Source organism: Dermochelys coriacea, chromosome 1, assembly GCF_009764565.3.
Source record: "Dermochelys coriacea isolate rDerCor1 chromosome 1, rDerCor1.pri.v4, whole genome shotgun sequence".
Taxonomy (NCBI): Eukaryota; Metazoa; Chordata; order Testudines; family Dermochelyidae; genus Dermochelys; species Dermochelys coriacea.
In genome coordinates, this window is record NC_050068.2 from 253,554,504 (window position 1) to 253,577,857 (window position 23,354).

The 23,354-nt window shown below is 41.8% G+C and overlaps 1 protein-coding gene across 1 annotated transcript in view; it reads right to left on the bottom strand.

Annotated features, from left to right (window-relative positions):
• Positions 1-671: 671 nt before the first annotated feature.
• The window catches only part of ALDH1L2 (aldehyde dehydrogenase 1 family member L2), a 51,700-nt gene continuing 29,017 nt past the window's right edge, over positions 672-23,354 (bottom strand). Inside the window, 16 exon segments of the mRNA XM_038388106.2 lie at positions 672-1,414; positions 5,986-6,185; positions 9,443-9,548; positions 10,522-10,687; positions 11,467-11,565; positions 13,072-13,171; positions 14,261-14,354; positions 15,207-15,294; positions 15,784-15,889; positions 16,005-16,075; positions 16,577-16,727; positions 17,144-17,271; positions 18,431-18,550; positions 20,703-20,793; positions 20,795-20,848; positions 22,275-22,366. Of these exon segments, the coding sequence (XP_038244034.1) occupies positions 1,359-1,414; positions 5,986-6,185; positions 9,443-9,548; positions 10,522-10,687; positions 11,467-11,565; positions 13,072-13,171; positions 14,261-14,354; positions 15,207-15,294; positions 15,784-15,889; positions 16,005-16,075; positions 16,577-16,727; positions 17,144-17,271; positions 18,431-18,550; positions 20,703-20,793; positions 20,795-20,848; positions 22,275-22,366 (1,722 nt within the window). The 3' untranslated portion in view covers positions 672-1,358.

The window sequence follows — 23,354 nt, forward strand, 5'->3', positions numbered from 1 at the left end:
TGTTCCTGTGATACCAGCTAGAGATGAGCAAAAAAAAAAATTGTTTGGTAACTGAACCAGAAAAACAACAACAAAATTGGTTCATTTCAAACTGACGCAATGTGTTGGATTTTTCTTGCCAAAACAAAAAATGTGAGTCAATTCTAATTGACACTTTGAAACAGTTTTAGACTTTAAATATTTTCCTTTAAAAGAAAAAAAATGAATGGAAAAAACCCAGCTGCAATTATTTGCTAAATTTACACATGGCTTTGGTCTCACCAAAACTGTAGTTTTCAGGAAACTTATTGTTCACTGAAAAAACTTCACCAGGCTGTAATACCTGTTTTCAGAAGGTGCATACATTTGGTACACTGTTCAGCTGATCTCACAAACTCATTAAAAAATTGGCTGTAGGATGCTGTAGCTTTGTGGGACAGTAATATCTCTTAAAATGTTTCTTAGAGTACAGAATGTGCAAAGTTATGTTCATTATCTTGAAAACACTTGGTCATTATGTCAGATATCCTTTATATTTAGTACTTGATAAGTGTAAAATATGGTTATTATCTGAATTTATAACATAGTTACTGCCTTATGCCATAATCTTGCATTAAATTCTCCTTGAGGTAAAGTGAGTGCATGTAATGTATGTGGCATAATTACTTCACAATAGTGATAGTAGACATATACACAGACACAGCTGGTTTCAAATCTATTAATATAACCACCATTCACAATCCCATACAAATTGCACATTCCACATTCGCAAAAGGATAGAAAATATTTTAACAAAGTTAGATAGTTTAACAAAGATCGTAGTAAGTGCACTTTCTTGCATTTATTTCCATTTTATGGCACTAAGGTTTCCTTTACTGCTGAAAAGTCATCAGAGCTGTATACTTTTGTGGAAAAAGTTGAACTGTTTTATAACAAAACTGTATAATATGCATTTTAAAGTACATTTTAAGAGAAGCTTAATGACTAAATGTATGTTAAAAGGTTTAAAATGATCATGTAAAATACATCTCGTATTAATAAAAAATTTAGGCACATTATGGGCCTAATCCTTCAGTCTTACTTAAGCAATCTCCCATTGCCTGAGTTAATAACAACTTTGAAGGTTTAGGTATGTGAACATTTAGATAACCAAAGACCAAATTCTAGTTCTACTAAAGTAAGTTGCCAAACTCCTTGTGACTTTAGTGGGGCTAGAATTTGGTCCTTACAATTTTCCATGGATAAATGCTATTTGCTTTTTGTTAGTGGTACTACTTCAGAGAATATATCCTGGGCATTGTATTAAGTGCTTAACAGAATACTTAAAATTGAGGCTGTCGGCAAGGGGTTTGCTTTGGCAGTCAGGCTGAGCTGGTTCTTTAATACTCCACAGTTACAGCTTTAGTTCTGAGGTACTCATGAAGAGCTTCTTCACCTATGGAAGATCACAATGTGAAGCAGTTATATCACCAGTTTAAAGGAATAGTCAGAAGACTTAGTTTTAACCACTCAGCAAGCAACAGTTCAGAATTCCTGTTAAGTGCTTAGGTATTTTGCATTAGCATGTTTCAATAGCTTGTGGCCAAGGAATTACTATGTATTGGGTTTTTTTTAATAAATAGATTGAATTATTTTAATATACCTAACTCCCTCTTATCCCATTCACTCTATTGAAGTAAATTAAACTCTTTTGAAGCTGAAAAAAAATCACTTTAGCAATAATGCAATATATCATAAACTGATGACTATCTATTATAGCATCAAAATACTGTCCTATCCACTTTAGAAATTCCCCTGAAGAGCTTCTCCCCCTCACATACCCCTCCCCAAGACATTTTGGAGTTGCAGCTTTCCCTCTGTCATGTACATTGGACAGACCGGACAGTCTCCACACAAATGAATACATGGACACACATCAGACATCAAGAATTATTCAAAAACCAGTAGGAGAACACTTCAATCTCCCTGGACACTCAATAACAGACTTAAAAGTGGCAATTCTTCAACAAAAAATCTACAAAAACAGACTCCAACGAGAAACTGCAGAACTGGAATTAATTTGCAAACTGGACACTATCAAATTAGGCCTGAATAAAGACTGGGAGTGGATGAGTCACTACAAAAAGAGATTTCCCCCATACTAATTTCCCCCTACTGTTACTCACACCTTCTTGTCAATTGTTTGAAATGGGCCACCCTGTTTACATTGGCCTCATTACCACTACAAAAGTGATTTTTCCTCCCTTGGTATTCTACTGTTGAGAACAGCCCACTTCCACTTGAATTTAATTGTTTCATTAGCACTTGCCTCCCACTTGGTAAGGCAACTCCCATTTTTTCCATGTACTGTGTCTATATACCTGCCTACTTGTTTTTTCTACTCCATGCATCTGATGAAGTGGGTTTTAGCCCAAGAAAGCTTATGCCCAAATACATTTGTTAGTCTCTAAGGTGCCACACCTACTCCTCGTTTTAACTTTCCTAAGGTGCATTATAGTGGGGCTACTTCCTGTGAACATTTAGCGTGTCTGCAGCAACCCTTCTTATCCCCTTTGCACCTTGTAAAGTCCCCAGGAACTAAGTCAAGGCCTCCTGTGGTGCCCTTGCCTCTCTGACTGAAATCTTACATTCTTGAGTTTTGCCAAAGGTGAATGTTTCTGGAAAGTTTGACCAAAATTGGACTAGCTAACCTTAGTGGGGAAATAGATTGCTTTATGCTTAAAAAGCAGAAAAGAAAAACTGACACCCACCCCAACCCTCTAAAAAGAACACCCCACAACAGCATCAAATTGATGTGAGATTTTTAAAAAACACCAAGCTTAGTAATAATACCATTTTAAGTAGGATGGATTATTGACATGAATTTTTTTTATTTGCAGAAGAGGGTCATTCATCTTTTTGCTCAAAATATTTTCTATGACATACTCCTTGCTGTATCCAATATAAATTTGACCTGCTATATAAATATCAACACCTTCATACGTGGTATTCTATGGCTATGTTTAAGTGAGATACTAAATAAACCAAAGTTGGGCTTTTAAATCCATATTTATTTAGGCACCTGCCTAGTTTTTCAAAAGAGCTGGGCACTCAACCACTCCCACTTAGGTATTTTTGAAAATCATCTATCTCCTTTAAAAGTCAAAAAGCTCAAGGAATTCAGAGGAATTAGATTTAGAAAGCTACAGAATATGGAAAAGTGTATGGAATAGTTTGGGAGAAATAGCCCCATAATACGTTGGCAAAAGTCAGTCTCAAAGATGTGAGAATGTTAATGGCAGTGAGAGGATTATGTAGAGAAGTGTCATGTATGTGTATGTTAGGGGTATGAAGAAACATGAGTCAATGGAAACTGATACTGAAACAAAGGGAGCCACTGCATGAACATATAGCCACATTACCTATAAGTAGAGAGGGGTTTTTATTGAAAGATATGCAGGTGGGCAGTGTGCCCTGAAGGTGAATGGAAGCCAAAAGTAAGCTTCAGCACTAGTATGGGTCAGGCATACACAATTTAAGATCCTTGGGTAATCGATTCTTAAGTCTGATTTCCTGTCTAGTGATTTTTTTAGTAATATTAGTCCCAATGTTAGTTTAACTACCTTCTTAACGTTGTTATTGTGTGTAATTTGCCAAATATAATCTGGTTTTGATTTTAAGCCAGTCTGAAATTAAGTGAGTTTTGAAAATGTTAGATAGGGGAGTTTCTAATGGGGACTGGAGGGAGACAGGAGCTTCAGTGTATGCTCAGGTCTGGAAGAGACCACAGTCAGTTTCCTGGAATCATGTAAAACAATGGCTGGTGAGAACCAATCAACCAGAAAACCATTGACCAAAGATAATTCCTATGACAGTTGTGATGTATTTGAAGTTGCCCAGTGATAATTTATTATAGCAGGGTGGCAGGTTTGTATAATTTTTGGTGGTGCCCAGAACCCGCCCTGCCCAAACTCCACCTCCCACCTGCCCAAGGCTCTGGGAGGGAGTTTGGGTGGGGGAGGAGGTCTGGGGTGCAGGCCCTAGGCTGGGGCAGGGGATTGGGGTACAGGGTGCAGGCTCTGGGAGGAAGTTTGGGGATGGGAGCGGGTGTGGAGGGAGGGGGTGCAGGTTCTGGGAGGGAGTTTGGGGATGGGAGGAGGTGCAGAGATGAGGGGTGTGGGCTGTGGGGTATGGCTGCAGGTGAGGGGTTTGGGAGGGGCTCAGCGAGAATAGGTGTGTAGGGGTGAGGGCTCTGTCTGGGGCTGGGAATGAGGGGTTTGGGAGGGGCTCAGGGTGAGAGTAGGAGCGTGGGGGGTGAGGGCTCTGTCTGGGGCTCGGTGTGTTAGAGTGGCTCAGGGCTGGGGCAGAGGGCTGAGTACAGGGGGATGAGGGCTCTGGCTGGGACTGGGGATAAGTGTTTGGGGTGTTGGAGGGGCTCAGGGCTAGGGTAGAGGGTTGAGGTTGCAGTGAGGGGGTGAAAGCTCTGGCTGGGGGTGTGGGCTCTGGGGTGGGGCAGGGCTGGGGATGAGTTTGGGGTGCACGCAGGCTGCTCCGGGATAGGGGCCAGAGAGGAGGACTCCCCCCAGCGCTTTCCCTGCCAGCAGCAGCGAGCTCTGAGGGAGGAGCCCCCCTTTCCCACCCCCTCCAGCAGCACACTCACCCCCACCACTGTCACAGCATGTGCTCCTAGGGCCCCTCTCAGGTCCAGGAATCTCCCTCGCTTCCCTCGTGGTGGGTACCGGGGGGTGCTGCCTGCACGTCCTCCCCTGCTGTTGCCTCTGACTGTAGCCTCACTGGGGGTGAGGGATGGGGCTGCCTCCTTGCCCAACATGGGGCAGGAGTGGTGACTGCGGGCGGGGGAGGGGGCCCTGTGCTAGTGGTGGGTCCTGCCGGAAAAGGGAAGGGTCTGAGGTGGAAGGGTAGTCTCAGAGTCAGTCTGCCGTGGCAGTTGACGGGGGACACTAGGACCCTGCAGCAGCAGTTGCTGCAGGGAGGCAGCATGAAGCTGCACTGAAGAGGCAGGGATGTTGGTGCTTGGGAGCAGCAAGGGGAAACTGGGGGACACTTGTAGGATGCACGGGGTGGCAGCAGGTGGGCCAGGGGGGGGACACCCAGCCCCAAATATTGGTGGAGCTGGGCCCCTGGGCTCTGAACATTGTTGGTGCCAAGGCACCACGGGCCCATATAACTCGCTACCTATGATTATATGAATGCTGTATGTTCGCCTGGTTACTGGATGTTTACTGCATGAGGGCTGTCTGGAATACAGGCAGGAAAGAGGAGATGGCTCTAGGTAGAAACCTATCAACTGACACGGAAGAGTCACTGACGGATTATGTCCGAATCATTGGGTCTAAAAACTGTTTGAAAAAGGAATACATTAATGTGAACTAGGTACCTTTTATTTCACACCAGCAGTGTCCATGGGGTAATTAGCAGTGCAGTGTAGATGAGCCATTAGGGGGGTGTTTGAAGAGGTTAGGACTACTATTAGGGGATGGTATGCCTTTAGGTAAGGTAGACATGCAATGTAGACTCTATTTTTATAATCCTTTTTCTCTAATACATTTGTTCTCCAACAAAAATAAACACTTTGTTTAAGGAAGGCTGTCTGATTACTGTATGTCACTGGTCACTGACTCCCAAAAGGAAGAATCATAGGTGTCCAAATTCAGTTGGACCTGCTGGGTGAGCACAGTTGACACAAGGGGGAACTGTAAGCCAGAGTCTGGTTGAAGAATAGAACTGCAAAATTCCACCTTGTGATAGATAAAGGCAGGAGGCCTGACACCTGAGAGGGTACACTCAAACCAGGAAGGGGTCACAGAGATGCCATTAGCCTTCTAACTGACAACAGTGTTATTTCTTAAATTTTTCCTTGCTATTTTTTAAGTAGAAATCTTTATCTATCAGGACTTTTATGGGCTTTTTTTCTCCTGTGATAGAAACTGGACAAGGCTTTAAAAAAAAAAAATTGGTTTAGACCATCCGGGGTGGAAGGGGGGAGGTTGATACCAAACTACTTACCTAAATCTTTTCCGAAGCCAGATTGTTTGAATCCACCAAATGGTGCTGCCACATCAGTTTTGTTATACGTGTTAATGAAAACTGTTCCTGCTTCTAGATTTTCACTAACATACAGAGCTTTGCTTAGGTCTCTTGTGAAAACCCCTGAAGCTAAGCCATATTCTGTGTTGTTTGCGCGTTTTAACACTCCATCGACATCCCTATAATAATAGTAAAAAAAAATCATTTGGCTTCATTGACAGTAAGTGAAACATAACAGAAACCCTGACGTAACAAACAACCTCCCTCTAGCTGCAGTGCAACAACTTCTTCCCACACCCTTTTTCTTTCTAATCTCTATTTAGCTGTTTTGAAAACATAACTATGAAGTACTAGTCTACTGTTAGTCAGTCAAAAATATGAAAATTCACAGTATTGTCTCTAATTTATACAGTTTGTAAATTAGATTGCAGAATGCTTAAGGTTTATACCAAAAAACCTCAAACAAAATATTATATTATACAAGTCAGCTTTGTGCAGCTCCAGTGGAATTCAGGGAATGAAGAAGTGCAAAAATGTCTACAAAGCAGAACTCTGCAGCATAACATTAATTTTTGCTAAAATCAGCCTTAACTCCCTTCACTTTATTGGGGAATAAATTCTTAAAAACCCAAAGACTTCCATGTAACAAATAAACCTTTTCATGCCATTTACACTGTGCTCGTTTCTATTTGTACCTTATCCCTAAACAGCTTTAAATATCCTAAGTTGTTTCCAAAAATTGAATACATTTTATCATAGGTGCTGACTTTTCCTTTCCCCTGGGGGTGCTCCACCCCCACTCTGCCCCTAGGCCCTACCCCCAAGCCCCGCCTTCGCTCCACTTCTTCCCACCCCTGCTCCACCCCCTCCCCAGAAGCCCTGCCCTCACTCCGCCCCCACCCACAAGGCCTCCCTTGCTCCACCTCTTCCTGCCCCCATTCCACTCCACCCACTCACTCGCCCCTCGCTGGTCTCCGCCCTCTCCCAGCCCCTCCAGCAGCTGGCAAACAGCTGTGGCCAGTGAGTGATAAGCACCCACTACTGTTTTTTCCCGTTGGTGCTCCAGCCTCAGAACAACCATGGAGTCGGCATCTAATTAGCTTGATTTAACCATCTTTTAACGTGGCAGTTCATAGATTGAGAGTGTGTTCTACTTAGTCAAAAGCTTAATACTGTATTTTCAAACTAGAAAAATTAAGGCCCCTGGAAATAATTCCATTAAGTTTATACAGTGTTCCCCCCCCTGCTCCCCCCCTGGCTGAAGTTGTAAATTTCATTCTAGATCACTAAGGCTATGTCTGCACTACACAGCGCTGGTGGCAGCACGTAGCATATATGTAGCAACATGCCACTGTGAAAAGTGGGCTGTGTCCACACTGTGGGAGAGAGGAGGCAGCTCCTTGTTGCAGGAGCCTTTCACTGTGGTTAGGAAAGGCTCTGATGGGGGCAGGGCATGGGTAAAACCCCCTGCTAGAGCCTTTCCCTGTTGCTGGAGTCTTTTTCTGTGACAGGGAAAGGCTCCAGCAGCGGGGAGACAGCAGGACACTACACTGCTAAAACAGCAGTGCAGACAGGGAGACATGGCTTGGGGTTAGTAGAAAACTATGTAGAGGGTGTACTTGAGTACATACCCATACCCTTAAGATAAGACGTGGCTTTACTTGCCTAAAGTGTGGCTCTCAGTCTACGCTGCTACTTATACCAGTGCTAGGTGGCTACGCCTGTATGTACTAAGGTTTCTAACCATCAGAAGAGTGAAGTTTTGGAATAGCCTTCCAAGGGAAGCAGTGGGGGCAAAAGATCTATCTGGTTTTAAGATTCTACTCAATAAAGTTTATGGAGGAGATGGTATGATGGGATAATGTGATTTTGGTAAGTAATTGATCTTTAAATATTCAGGGTAAATAGGACTAATCCCCTGAGATGGGATATTAGATGGATGGGATCCGAGTTACCCAGGAAAGAATTTTCTGTTGTATCTGGCTGGTGAATCTTGCCCATATGCTCAGGGTTTAGATGATTGCCATATTTGCGGTCGGGAAGGAATTTTCCTCCAGGGCAGATTGGAGAGGCCCTGGAGGTTTTTCGTCTTCCTCTGTAGCATGGGGCATGGGTGACTTGAGGGAGGCTTCTCTACTCCTTGAAGTCTTTAAACCATGATTTGAGGACTTCAATAGCTCAGACATAGGTGAGGTTTTTCGTAGGAGTGGGTGGTTGAGATTCTGTGGCCTGCGCTGTGCAGGAGGTCGGACTAGATGATCAGAATGGTCCCTTCTGACCTTAGTATCTATGAATCTACTCTACATGCCACTGAAAAAAGCATACAGTGTAGACATACTCTCGTAAACTGGTCCACAAACTAAACACAGGGATTGTCTCACCCCTTACTGTAATGTACCCACTTCTGGAACAAAATACAGTCGTAGTTAAACAGCACACAGTAATGTGACACAACAAACAGTTTGTAACAAAGAAGAGTAACTGAGCCACCAGAATCTGCAGAGGGAATGGAGATACCGTAGGAAGAACGTAAGTTTTGTAGCTTGGTTAGGACACTGCATTTAACTACCCTTATTTTGCAAAAAGTGCCACTGGCTATTTAATCTCATGTAAAAGATGATGCCCAGCAAAGTAGTGTCCTTTACCACTCTGCTGTAGCTTTGGTTCTGTGGCAACTTAGAAGAGTAGTTTATACTAAATGCTTTCTTCAACACCTATCTGTTCCTTAGAGGTAGAGGTGAAAGTAAGCCAGTACAGTCCGGTAGGGCATACCAGCAAGAGCCAGTACACCGTGCCAGACCGGACCGGCTTCCCCAGGCTGCTGCTTTAAAGGGCCCAGGGCTCCCTGCAGCAGCCAGAGCCTTGGGCCCTTTAAAGCACCGCTGGAGCCCTGCCACCGCTACTCGAGGGGCTCCGGCAGCGGGGCTCGGAGGGCACTTTAAAGGGCTCGGGGTTCCCTGCAGTAGCCAGAACCCCATGCCCTTTAAAGTGCCCCCCCGAGCCCCGGGGTGGCAGCAGCGGGGCTCTGTCAGTGATTTAAAGGGCCCGGAGCTCTGCTGCGGTAGCAGCGGCTGGAGCCCAGGGCTCTTTAAATCGCCCCGAGCCCTGGGGCTCCCAGCCGCCTCTGCAGCTGGCAGCTCTGGGGGTGATTTAAAGGCCCTGGGGCTCCCAGCCACAGCTAGAGCCCTGGGGCCTTTAAATCTTGATTTAAAGAGCCCGGGTATTTAAAGGCCCCCCCGTTCCAGTCGAGGCCATGCCCCCTGCTCAGGACTCCAGCATACCGGTAAGTCCTTTAAGTTACTTTCACCCATGCTTAGAGGATTCCTATCCACACAATGACTCAGCGTGACCTTATGAGATTTGGCAGGATCACAGCACAAGGTGAAAATGATAAAGTAAAACAAAATGCTATTATTTAAAATAGAACAGAACGTACCCATTCTTAAACTTTGAAATTACCATAATAGGACCAAAGGATTCTTCCTGGGCAAGGTACATATGGTCTTCAACATCTGTAAATACAGTGGGTTCCATGAAGAAACCTAAACAGAGGACACAGATAGGGCATCATTTGCATGCGAGTAAAATATTTTTTTAGTTTGTATTCTCTCCTTCTCTACCTACACAGTACCACACTCTGTTTTCCATATTCTGAGCTAAGTATTGTATAAGCCTAAGCAGCAGATATAAATATCCACTCTAAATTTTCTTTAGAGAAAGAAAACCAGTATGTACAGACACTTTCACACCAGAAGTTCTACTTTGCTAGAGGTGCAGGCCAGGTGTACAGAAGGAAAGGTTTGCTGGTACAAATATATCAGCAAACTCTCCTAGTCAAGATTCAGTTTGTACCAGCAAAAAAGTGCTTTTGCTGGAATAAGTTATGCCATTCCCTGAACAAAATAAGCTATGCTGGCAAAAATAAATTTTAATCGGTATACCTGCCTCTACACTAGGGTTTTTGCCACTATAAAACTATCGCCAAAAAAAAAAAAAAATCACCAAAAACCCCCATCTCTCACCGATGTTACTATGTCTGCAAAAGTTTTTAGTGTAGACCTGACCTAAGTCTCAATATAGTTTCTGGTGTGTCAGCTGCACAACTTCTATTAGTGCTATATGGGAGCTGTGCCATGAAAGTCGTATGTATCAAGTGAAGACTATTCCCCTTGGTCTCTATATGAAAGCCAGTACTAGCAAAGAAATATTGTACAACAGCTGAGTTTCTCCTTACATGTAAATATTTGAAGGGTTCTTCAGTATGAGCCATCTCTTTCTTCCAAGTCTTTATGCCAAGTGATTTTCTCCAGGACAATGACACCCTACTTTATTTAGGTATACTTCATAGAGTCCTCTACCTTGGTGGCAGTGGGAAAGATATCATGTAGCTGTCCTTCAGCTCATGTTGTACTGTATTTCCGTGAGTTTATTCCTCTTTGTGCTACACAACAGAGGGAACCATGTGGGCTTTTATTTAAAAATGTAAAATTCAAAACTCTCCAGGTAGTATTTTACCTGGTCTACATACTTGTCTTCCTCCGTACACTAATGTCGCTCCTTCTTTCACTCCAATTTCACAATATTCCAGCAGCTTTTCCAGATGAGCCTTGTGATTCTGTGGACCATGATCTGTTGCTCTATCGAGCGGGTCTCCAATTTTCATCTTCTTGATTTCTTCCACCTACAGGTTAACCAATTAAAATGAAAAGTTACATAGTTTGACACACTGGCCAATTTTTTTTTGTGACTAGTGACTATAGTACTTCAGTGTTGGGGTGCCCAAGTTTAAGACCCCTTGAAGGGACCCAATTTTCAGAAGGAGTACTTAACACTTTCTGAAAAGCAAGCTCTTTTAAGCTGTTTCAAGTTGGGCATCCAAAATCACTAGTCATTTTTGAAAATCTTGACCATTGTTTTTAGTTATTCATTTTTAAGTTTCTTCTGCTATTGTGTCTGACATTTAAAATGTCATTGTTTACTCAAGTTAACATAGTGTGGTAAACAAGATACTGAAGTTATTTCATAGTCTAAATAGCAATAAATAACTGAGAGTTTTCACACAGCAGTGATGAATTTTTAATGGTGAACATAAGATACTCTTGTATGATCCCTGCTATACTTCCAGACTTATATTTTTTTCCCATATTCACAGTTGTCTTAAGTCTCATGGATACAAATTTGGCAATTTTTGTTTAGCCAAATGTACAGATATAGTTGACAGGATAATATCTCTTTATAAGTGTCACTTCTCATTGCATTTCTTGGCAAGTGTCTCCCATTTGCACACCCTTTCCATTGCTTCATGATAGGAATCATGATTTCCCAGCGTCAGCAGCAATTGAATGATACATAACGACTGCATGATACATAAACTTGTGTGCGTGTATAAAATGACTTGATCTTTGCTTTAAATTGTTACTGCAGAATTTATTTTGAACATGAGCCCCTTAAATATCTTACCACTCTCCCAACAAATTCATCGTGAACTGATTCTTCCACAAATAATCTGCCAGCTGCAATGCAGTTTTCTCCCTTGTTGAAGTATACTGCTCCCATGCCCTGTGTCAGAAGAAAACACTATGTTGATACTTGGTTTTATTAATTTCCCACTCCAGCTATTCCCTGGGGCTACATTCTTTTTTTCCCTCCTATGTCTGGATCCATCAATGTATAGAACTCTTCTTTAAAAGGGCAATATCAGCATAAACTCGTTGAAGAAATAAAATGTTTTCTTACCTCTGGGGTAAATCCTACCCTTCTTCCCTCTACCTTCTCAACATAAACATGTGCATGAACAGAGATGGCCCTGGATGCAGTGGAGCTACTGTGTGTGAAGGCAGGATTTAGGGAGGTGCACACTCCCTGCACACTGTTGAGACACTGTGCAGCATCATGGAAAAAGAGTTTGGAAGCAAGGCTGATGAATACACAACTCTGCTGATCCACTCCCGTTATGGAGGGCTATGAGGGCAGTCACAGCATGTGACCCCGTGGAGAAGTATGTGTTCCCATCCTGCCAAATGCACAAAGAACCTCCCCTACATCAAGCCTATGGACTCAGGCTTCACGGAGGAGGGACAATTTGCTGTTACTAACTAATGACCATCAGAAAACTTTAAAAGAAAACATGTTTTTTTAATGGGAAAAAATACTTTCATGAAAAAATTTGTTTCCATTTTCTGACTGGCTCTCGCACTATCTCAGATGATCAAACCATAAAGAGATTTTCAAAATTCAATTTGCTTTTCATAGTGCATGCTGTTCCCCTCCCCTCCCCCCATTTAACTCTTCCTGGACCATAAAAAATGGATTGGACAGTCAGCTTCACTGTTTTGTATTTCATGCAATAGCACAAAGTTGTTTGAGTTCAATGGGGCTGTATCTAAATACGGGGAGTTCACAATAGCAGACCTAACTGCAGGATTAGGGCTTAAACTAACTATATCGTGTAGCAACTAAGTCTTTTGTAATGAGTGAGTAGTATGCTAGGGTTACATTGGAAATAGGTCCCTTCAATAGGAAATAGGATCTTATAATCTACTAATTTTCCTCTATGCATATATTTTTGCAAATTTTAGAAGACAGATGTTAAGGTTGGATGGGAAGTATAGGTTAGGCATGTGGGTGATAGTGAGTCGTTAAGGATTACATGACAGTGCGGAACTGACTGAATCTCAACTTAATTTCCAGACTTTTTTTTTTTTTTTTAGCATTTGGAGGGGTTTTAAGAGTCAATTTTTTGTAAAATAAAATTTTTTGCAGTGTTAACATGACTCCATGGAAGCACACTTTCCACCTTTACTCTTTTTCAATTATTTTTTTTGGAGAACATCCCTGTCTTTTTGAATAGCCCCAAAAGTTTAAACTGTGTTGGCATACAGCCTAGAGAAGAGGAGCCCTGCCTCAACATACTGTATGAGGCTTAAAGTGTGGATATCCTCTTGCATGTTTTAGCAAGCCTTGAGGAGGGGTGCACGTGAGACAGAGAAAGGGAATTAGAACATTGCTTCTTAATAAGAGGCATTTACAAGGTTTTGAACATGTTTTACTTTGAAGTAACCTTACCATTCTCACAGCTTTGTCAAGTTCACAGTCCTCAAAAATGATCAGTGGGGATTTACCACCAAGTTCAAGGGAGACTTTCTTCAGATTACTGACTGCACAGCTATGGAAAGTTGTAAATAATTACTGTATATACTCGATCATAAGCCAGTTCGTTTATAAGCCGACCCCCCAAGATGGATAAGTAAAAATGGCAAATTTTTATGACCCATTCATAAGCCGACCCTATAATTCAGGGGTCAGCAAACTTTGGCTCCCAGGCCATCACGATAAGCCTTTGGCGGGCCGAGATGGTTTGTTTACCTCGAGCATCCACAGGCACAGAGGTAAACCTAAGTAAACAAAGTGTCCTGGCCTGCCAGTGGCTTACCCTGATGGGCCGGGACAGCAACTGGTGGGGAAATTTTTTTGGGGGGGGGGGGAGAAGCTGGAGGTCAGGGAAGTAATCCCTGTGACCACCTCGAACATGACCCCATCCCTAACTCGGGACCTTCCCACATGACCCTTCCCCATGTAACCCCATCTCCCGCCCCCACCCCTAGCCGGGACCCCCACACTCTCCCCATCCCATCCCTTCCTACCTTAGATGGGGTGGGCCAGGGGAGGATGTCTCTGGCCTGGCCTGAGCTGCTCCAGCAGGCCAGGCAGCACGGCCACAGCCTGCCAGCCCCGGAGCTGTAGCTGCTTGGGAGGCTGGGGGGAGAGCAGCATGGCCACAAGAGGAGAGACTCTGGCCCTGCCTCTTCCCTTCTGGCTCTGCTGGCTGTGTTGCAGGAGGAGGGGGCTGTGTTCCACCACTCCCCCTCTCTCTATGCCTGTTCATAAACTGACCCCCCTTCTCTGATGCTTCCTTTTTTTTCTAAAAAAATTCTGCTTATGAACAAGTATATACGGTGTGTAAAATTAACACTCAGACATCTTTTAGTAATGAAATTATTTTCCCTAAGATCAACTGGTGAAAATGTATAGCATATATCTATTTTTGCTTTTGGACAGTTGGACTTAATAGCAAATGATATTTCCACCTTTTAATGAAGACAAATGATTAAATATATTCCCATCCACAGTCTGCATGTCATTTTAATGTTATGTGCAAGATGTAGTTTGTACATCAATGCAGTAAACAAACATTGATTAATCTACAGTATAAAAAAAGATCTAAAACATCTTCTGAATATAATGAATACAATACCTCTTCATGATCTGTTTACCAATAAGAGTTGAACCAGTAAATCCAAGTTTGCGGATATCTGGGTGTTCAGACAAGTGCTGTCCCACTAAACCACCTGTATTATCGTGCGATATGGGGAATTAATTGGAAAATGTACATACAATTCTTAACATTCTAATAGTCCAGTAGGCCTGTCAGGTTAAATAGCATTTAATTTAAAAAAGAAGTATCCTTACTTATGTTACTATTAACACCTCAGATTAATAAAACTAAAACCACAACGGCACAAATCCCTCCCTTCACCAAGGGAGTTGAGAACTGCATCTCTTATACTTGGACTGCTGATAGAATAACCCAGTTTATATTTTAAATTCGGATCAGCTGACATATGTACTGTTTCATTGAATCAGCCCCACAGTTATCTTGGGGCTTGTCTTCACTAGGAAATCTTATGTCTAAACATGATTGTGAGGAGGTGAATTAGCTGATGTAATGTTAAATTGTCTCCAACAACTGATCTGTCACACTTAGCTAACTAGATTTCTCACAATCTTATTGAAATAATATTTCCTACTGGCAACAAGCTTTGGAGAATAAGAGGAGTCCCAGAATCAATAGCATTATGTTTCTCTGTATTATAAACGGTTCTTTGAAGATTTATGTATTTTTTGTTTGAATTAGGAACGTGTAGATGAGGGATAAACAGCCCTGGCTAGCACAACAGTCATTCCCCATTCAGTTCAGAGAATACATGTACAATGATGGATCCGTTTTGTAATGTGAACGAAGATCCACTAAGGAGGAGGAGAAGTCCACTCAGCACAGTTTTCATCTGACAGGTCTGCAGAGGTGAAAAGCTAGATAACCAATAACTTCACCTCATCTCAGTCCTTTACTTAACTGTTCTCAACTACAGTTCATACCAAACTATATTTTGTACAGAAAAATAATTAGGTCAATGCTTTACCTGAACCAGGAAGAATATTTATAACGCCTTTGGGAAATCCAGCTTTAGCTGAGAGCTCTGCAAACTTTAAGGCAGTCAAAGGAGTGACCTAAGCATGTACACAATAGTCAGATTATGTCTGCTATTTTAGTTAAATACTTCACGATATATTTAATGTGCAATACGTTTTAGCCTATTGCAATATGAATCTTACATTAGTTCATATTTTTACAAAGCTGACAAAGTGACATTCCCTTAGAAAAAGGAGTGCATTTTGTTCACGTCCAAGATTAATTATATTCTGACTACACATGCATCTCACAATGCAACCTCCTCTCCCCCTCTTCCCTAACCATAGCTCCACACAACAAAGACATCGACAGACAAACAGAAAGATTTAATGTATTCTCTAATTTGAGGGTGCCAAGAGTTCTAGTGAAGACAATGAATACCTTGCATCAGTGTGGGAATAGCTACTGCTTTACATGTTTTTTACAGCATGCAACAGGTCAGTCAATGGATGGAGTGAATGGAAGCTTTGCCTGAGTAGGGACTGGAGGATCACACCCATAATTTGCATTTTTCTTTTTGATTTTACCTGTGCTGGTTTGAGAACTAACGTGTTGCCTGCAGCCAAGCATGCTGCACTCTTCCATGCAAGCATCATCAGTGGGTAATTCCAGGGGATAACAATTGCACAGACTCTTAAGATTGGGAAAAATATGAAAAAAGTTACATTTTCACAACAGATTTTGAAAGGATTTTCTATTTGTCAAGGTTAAAACTAGTCTGCAGTCATTAAGAAGACAATAGCCTTACCCTATTGGTTCCTTCTTGGTGAATGTTAGGTTATGATTTGGGCGTGCTTGGCTAATCGGGATTGTAGACCCCTAAAAGAAAGACAATGGATTTAAAAAATATACATCTAGAAAGGAAAACTAAAATGCACCAATTATCTAACCATGTTTGTTTCAGAAAAATCACTGCCCTCATGGAAGGCTTCAGAGCCAGATTTGTTCTGTTAATGAGATGCCAGAGAGAGAAAGATGCTGGAATATTGCTGCTGTATAACCTTCTACCAAGAATAGGAGGTACATCTCCTCTATAACACTTCACATTCTCAACCAGCTTATCTGGCAACACGAGTTGGACTCTAAATCCCTTTTTCCCCCCAATAGGAAGCATAATGTGCTTCTATCATGTTTCCAGGAAGACTCTGACTAGGTAAAATTCTAATTCTGTCACCCACAATTTTGAATGCCTCATTTCCCTGTGTTAAAATTGTTCTTCTGGGCTGTCCAAGCAAAAGGCAGTACCAGTAAAGAATAAGTATACAGAAGCGTTGTAATTTGTTTCTGACTTTGGGTAACTGCTGACAAATATTAGCTTGCCTGAATTTTGTCACACCATCCAGCAAAGTATCTGAATGTTTGCACAGACATTCCTACATGGGTCTTCAAAGCTAAAGTGTAGACAGCTCCTGAGTCAATGGCCTCAATTGTTGCTAATTCCTCTTGGTGTTCTTCCATCAGGTCAGCAAGTCTTAATTAAAACACAAGTGAGAATCAAAAACAACAACATTGGGAAACGACACCTCCAACTATACCTAACTTACAAACATGATGCGGGAATGCAAAATACTGCAACTCAGGCAAAATTTCCATTGGCTTCAGGATTGGGACCTTTGGCTAAACACCCAATAAAGTCAATGGGAGTTTTTTCATTGACTTAAAAATGCTCTGACATCCACACTGCAATGCAGAGACCAAAGTCAAAAACCATATCCCAGAGCCCCTAACCCTCCCCTCCCCGCCCCGCACTTGAAATGTGGCCACTCTAGCTCTAGGACAAGGACGTCCATCGAGGAGTATGAGAACCATGGGGTATACCATGATTTTTCAGAGGAAGTAAAATAAAGTTAAGAACCATGAACAAATATAGCAACACCCCTTACATACCTGTACATTAATCTCCCTCTTTCCCTTGCATTCATTCTTGCCCATTCACCATTTTCAAATGCATCTTTTGCTGCTGCTACTGCCTTGTCAACATCAGCCACTGAAGCATAAGACACCTTTGCTATTATCTGTCACAAGACAGCTAAGTGTTAGCTCACATTTAAAGTGGTGTTACAAGCAATACTTCCTTTCTCTCTCTTTTTCTTTTTAATTTAAATATAAACAAACATTTAATTTTCTAATGGCTACCAATTATGCATGGGTCAATCCGGTTCAGAAAAGCTCAGACACCACTGATGGTGGTGGAATTCAGGGGACTGTGTGAACAGCCAGAATTCTGGATCCCTCTTTCCTCAAACTCTGCGAACAGCAGAGCACACCCTCATGCCTTATTTTATTTCTTCAAATATCACATAAACTTACTGATGTGACAATGAAGAAGTTGAAAAGCTTAGTGTCTGGTACGACAATAGAATGCCTAAAAATTCTAGAATACCATTTGGATATTGCCTCCCTGGAATGGTGTATTTGTTACATGCATCACCATAGATGGACACTTATATTTAAGATGCCTTAAGAGAATACCAAACTGCTAAGGCTGTACTTGATTCTGGCCTCATTAATAATGGTACAACTAGGTCCATTGACTTAAGTGGAATTCAGTTACTCCTGATTTACAGTGACATACATGAGATCAGAATCGAGGCTGTTATTTATAACTTTTCAGTTACAGTTGCTCAGCCAAGATTTGGGAAAAAATATGCATATTGAGAAGTCATTTTAAAAAGTGATTTAAAAGGACACTTTCAAGACAAATTTGGCCTAAACTGTAGGATTTGTAAAAATAAGCTTTTACAAAACTTCTGACCAAGAGAAATGTGCTCAAGACACTAACAAAAATCCCAGTGGAAACACTTTTTAAAAGAACAAATAAGCATCCCCCTGTTCTGTCTGCAAAGTATGAGAACCTGCTAGTGAAACTGACTTAAAACAGATTATAAACATAGTGAAATTAATCAGCCAGTTTTCACTATGCAACCTAAGATGCAAAAAGTGAATAAAAAGCATAAAAACTGAAAAGTAAATTAGATTAAATTATTAACATTTCAAGATATCTAGAAGTTGAAGAAATTGTTTAAAGTTTTGATTGTAAAATAGTAAAGGATTCTTTTAAAATGTACTACATGATTTTCAACTTGGCAATATCCTTTTAATGTTTTAGATTATCTATCCAGAAATGTAGTATTCAAAATAAGCCAGTATTTATCATATGAAGAAATTACTCACTGATCCATCTGTTGGGTTTATAGTGTCATATGTTTTTCCCGCTTCAGCATTCATAAACTGGCCATTTATAAAACACTGGTAAGGCATCTTCACATTCATATTGTTAACATTTTTTGAAACCTAACAGTGAAAGAAACATAACATTTGAATGCGTCTTACATCACTGCAAACTCTCATGATTTTGTCATGAGTTTCATGACCATTATTGTTTTCCTTAAAGCACCAGCTCCTGGAGTCAAGTGGATGTGTGATGATTTCAGCCTTAATTCTTTAAAAAAAAAAAAATCTAGCTCTTGTGGCTATGGAGAAGGCTTCAAAATGAGAGCTCGGTGCACCCTAAAGGCTGAAAAAGCAGAAAGCAAATAAAAAGAACACCAAATCTATTATTGTTACTTAATCTCATGATTTTAAAGCCAATCTCATGATTTTTGGTGAGTCTGACTCAATTTTTGAACATTTGGGGTTGGCAATACTGTACATGCAACATGAAAAACTACGTACCTAATACAACTTGTAACTTTAATATGCAAAACCAGTTTTCAGACAAAGTACCAGGATGCATATATGGCTGTCAGTATCCATCGATAAGGCAAAACTAAATAGAAATTGTACTTCCTCTGAGGAGGAGAAGAGCCTAAATTATTAAATGGATTAATGAATTTGTATGGTTTTACTAGTGGATATCCAGGATCAAATCATCATTAGGGCCTCAATACAGCAAGGTATTAAAATAGGTGTGTGACTAAGTAGGTTTATAATCCAACTGAAGCCAATAGCCCTACTTATGTGTTTAAAGTTACTGTGACTCTCAGAGCTCCTTTATGTCAACTAGTAAAGGGTTCATGCAACACAATGTTGGCAGAATATTTAGCCCAGAAGGGACCTGTAAGGTATCAGATGAAAACGGGTGACATGCTGGTCACTAATATTGTTGCATGATGTTTGTACAAGTTGTTCATAAAGACTTATGTATGTGTGCTGGAAATAAGTTCTTGTAATATGTTTTGGAGGCAGCTGATAAACAAGCCTACCCTTAACAAAGGAATATAGATTTACCTGTCTGCCTGGCTCTAGCTATGAGAAAATAGCATGGCTTAATCACAAGCAAAGGACAATGAAAGTACATTTGCATCTAAGGTAAAGAAAGTGATCAAGTCAACTGAGAAAGCAAATTGACAAGAGGATGAAGAAAGGGCTTGGTGCCCAAAGAACAAGCAGCAGGGGAGAGGAACTTTGTCTTGGTTTACTTTTCAAAGAATACATTTCAAAAGTTTTCTGGGACTATGAAAGGGAACAAAGGGGACTCCTTTGTTATCCATCTCTATTGGGGATAAAGAGATAAGCACTCTCTGATTCTGTAAGTTGACAATCCTCCTGCTTGAGTGGCTGGAGATGCTCATAGCTTGATGTAAGTGAAGAAGTTGCTTAGGCAAAGATTGTAGCTTGGCTTGGTTTTATATCCCTGCCTATCCTGGCTAACAGCCATTGATGGGCCTATCATCCATGAATTTATCTATTTCTTTTTTGAACCCTGTCTTAGGCTTGGCCTTCACAACATCTTCTGGCAAGGAATTCCATAGGTAGATTGTGCATTGTGTGAAGAAATACTTCCTTTTGGTCTGTTTTAAACCAGCTACCTATTAATTTCATTGCGTGCCCTGTAATTCTTGTGTTAGGAGAAGGAGTAAATAATTCTTCCTTATTTACTTTCTCCACATTGGTCATGATTTTATATATCTCTATCATATCCCCCTCCGCCCCATGCTAGGGTTCCTTGGAGGAGAGTCTGTTGCTGTTTTCCTCAGAAAAGCAGATTTTTTTGTGGGCATGACAACTGAGACACATGAAGAAAAGGAGTACTTGTGGCACCTTAGAGACTAACAAATTTATTTGAGCATAAGCTTTCGTGAGCTACAGCATCGGATGCATCCGATGAAGTGAGCTGTAGCTCACGAAAGCTTATGCTCAAATAAATTTGTTAGTCTCTAAGGTGCCACAAGTACTCCTTTTCTTTTTGCGAATACAGACTAACACGGCTGTCACTCTGAAACCTGAGATACATGAGCAAGGCACTCTAACGAAGTTTACAATACTTACATGTGCAATATGCATAAATCCATCCACTGCTATTGATCTCCCAGTTTCACGAGCAATGGAATTCACCAAATTTCACCTCCATCCCCAGTCATAAATAAATGCAAACTACAGAAACTAAACCAACACTCCATCAAAGAAAGTGGGTAAAATGTCAACAAAACCAAAAAAGACTTACATAATCTATGACTAATTCTTCTTCTTCGTCCTCTCCCCTCAGTTTCCTCACAGCCATCTGAATAAAGTCTGCAAACTTAGTGGCCATATACATCTTCATTCTGCAGCTGAAGTCGACCATATTTTTGTTTGATCTCTTCAATCATTCTGAAAATTACAGAGAAATAGTAGGTTGAACTTATACTGAAATATTGTTGAGACAGTCAATTATTAGAAGGTGGAGTAGGGTTTTGGTTGGTTGTGTACAATGTGTTGGCTTTTTTTGTGTGCATACTATTACTCTGTAGCTGTACTGTACCACTGCTAGCCATTGGGCTACATGGGGTCCTCAGTTATACACAGCAATTGTGGAGGTGTTATTAGGGGCAGAATTTGGCCCAATGGCTTTGAAATAGTCTGAGGTAACATTTTAGGAATAAATGGCAAATGATGAACATTGTGTCCCATGTAACAGGGTATGCTCCGCTCCTGCCTTCTAGCTTCACAGAAACTGCTCAGACTTCACCAGTTAGTTATCCACACAGTGCAGTTTAGTTCAGATTCCTGCGCCAACCCCTTTACAGTTCTGTGCAACAATGCTATTTTCAATGTCCCTTATATCATCACCCCTGTCCCCGGGGGTCTGAGAGGAGAAGTGGTCTCCCTTCCTTGAGAGCTCTCTAAGTTTGGACTTGGACTCGGCCCTGCTCCTCTCCCCTTGCACTTCCTTCCTGTGCCTTTTTAATCACTCCTCAGATGATGGGCTAATTAATCCATTAGCTCACCCAGTCTGATTAGCAGATTCCATTCCATTCCCCATTCAGACCTCCCTGGGGAAACCAATTAGTGCCAGAGAGATCAGAGTGCTGGCTGACTGGCTAGCTCCCAGCACTGTTACCTCGTGCAAGTATTGTTCACTCTATTTAGTGCAGCTCGGTAGTTGTGAATCATGTCACATTTGGTGGATTATTAATAGCAATGATTTTGGTAAAACTCTCAAGGGCTTCTCATGTGATGGCTGTGGACATTTGGGGTAAAGAAAGGAGCGATGCTCACTGACGTGACCTGACACAGCATGGTGACCTCACTGCATTTGGGAATAGTGGGCTCAACCCTCCTTGTGCATATCCCCACTGATCTGAATGGGAGTTCGGCACGCAGATGCAGAACTGGGCCCCCGGATTTGGACTAGCTGTGTCAGAGCTCTACAAATATCTGCCATGGTACTCCCTTAGTTTTGGGGCTAATCCTGCCCTTGTTATTCAGGCAAAGCTTCAATTGAGGACAATGTCATGGGAGTCGGGAGTATTGCTCGAGTAAGCAGGGCAAGGGCCCAATCTTGCACTGACTTTGGTCAGTGAAGGATCTGATGTGGCACTGGGATCACCTTATTAGGTTTCTGGAAGTAGGAAAAGGAAGTGGTTAGTATGGAGAAAAAATGCATTTAAAATCATTTTCTTTTTACTGTTTTGTGACTTCTGAATGGGGAAGAGTGGGGAAAGGGAAAAATCACAGATATCGTGAGAACCATAACAAGGTCACAACCTTCATTTATTGCTTCAAAACATGGCTATTTAAAATATAAAAAAGTTACCTGACAACATGCATCGAGGATGCTCCAGATTTGAAGAAGTCTGTAGAATCCTCAATTACAGCAACATTGCTCAAAATTCCCTTCCAAATGGACTAAAAAGTACAGAAAATAAATGAGGCATTAATACAAACAAACCCCTCTAATGGCATAAAACATCAGTTCACTGACACTAACGTAGGTCTGTGTGTATATTTTTAAACATATCGGCTTCTTTAAAATCAATTACTTCTAGGGATAATAAAAAAGGAAACCAGAAAAGCAAATGTGCATTTTTGCTATAACCACCATGCTAATGATTTGCATATATACAGTTTTCATATTTTTTTTTTTTTAAGTGTGGCAGGTGAAATTACTGTTGACCCTTTGGCCTGAGCAGTTAGCCAGCATGCGGGGCTTTGCAGGTTTGTTTTGATTTGGGGAACTGATGTTATTAGTCGTCTCAGTATGAGCTATTTCTTTGTTGCAATCAGGGGCAGCAGAATAAGGTTGCGGGCCATACCCTAACCATGGAAACATTGTGGGTGCTAAAATACGTTTCCTCTCCACAATATCTCATGAAGGTGAGAGTGGAACCTGGTTATGCTTCCACCCCTGCATGCATGCATTGGGGGCGGAGGTGAGAGCGGAACCCTGAGGAGGGGCTGGAGATCAGGCTGGCTGTTAGGAGGCAAGTAAGAACAGACAGCTCTCCTCTCCCCACCTTCCAACTACCACAGGAGTCCCAGCAGAGACATCCAGTCCAGGGACGAACATATGCCCCAGCTGCCAGGTTGTGGGAGAATGCACAGGCACCTGGGTTGGGGGCAGGAGAGCACTGGCACATAGGGCATCAGCTGCTGAAGAACTGCCAGGACGCCCATTTCCAGCCTGGAACAGGCTGTCCCCCAGTCATGCCACAGTAGCTCCCATCATTCTCCCTTCACCCCACCCCCTGCTTCACAGCCAGCTTCTTCTATCCCCCCACCCCCGGTCACAATCCTGATTATTTACAAACATAGGCGTAGTTTGACTTCTATATTTGTGGGATAGGAACAGAGGTGGCACATGGGGGGCGGGGGGCACATGGGGTCAGGCCAGGCT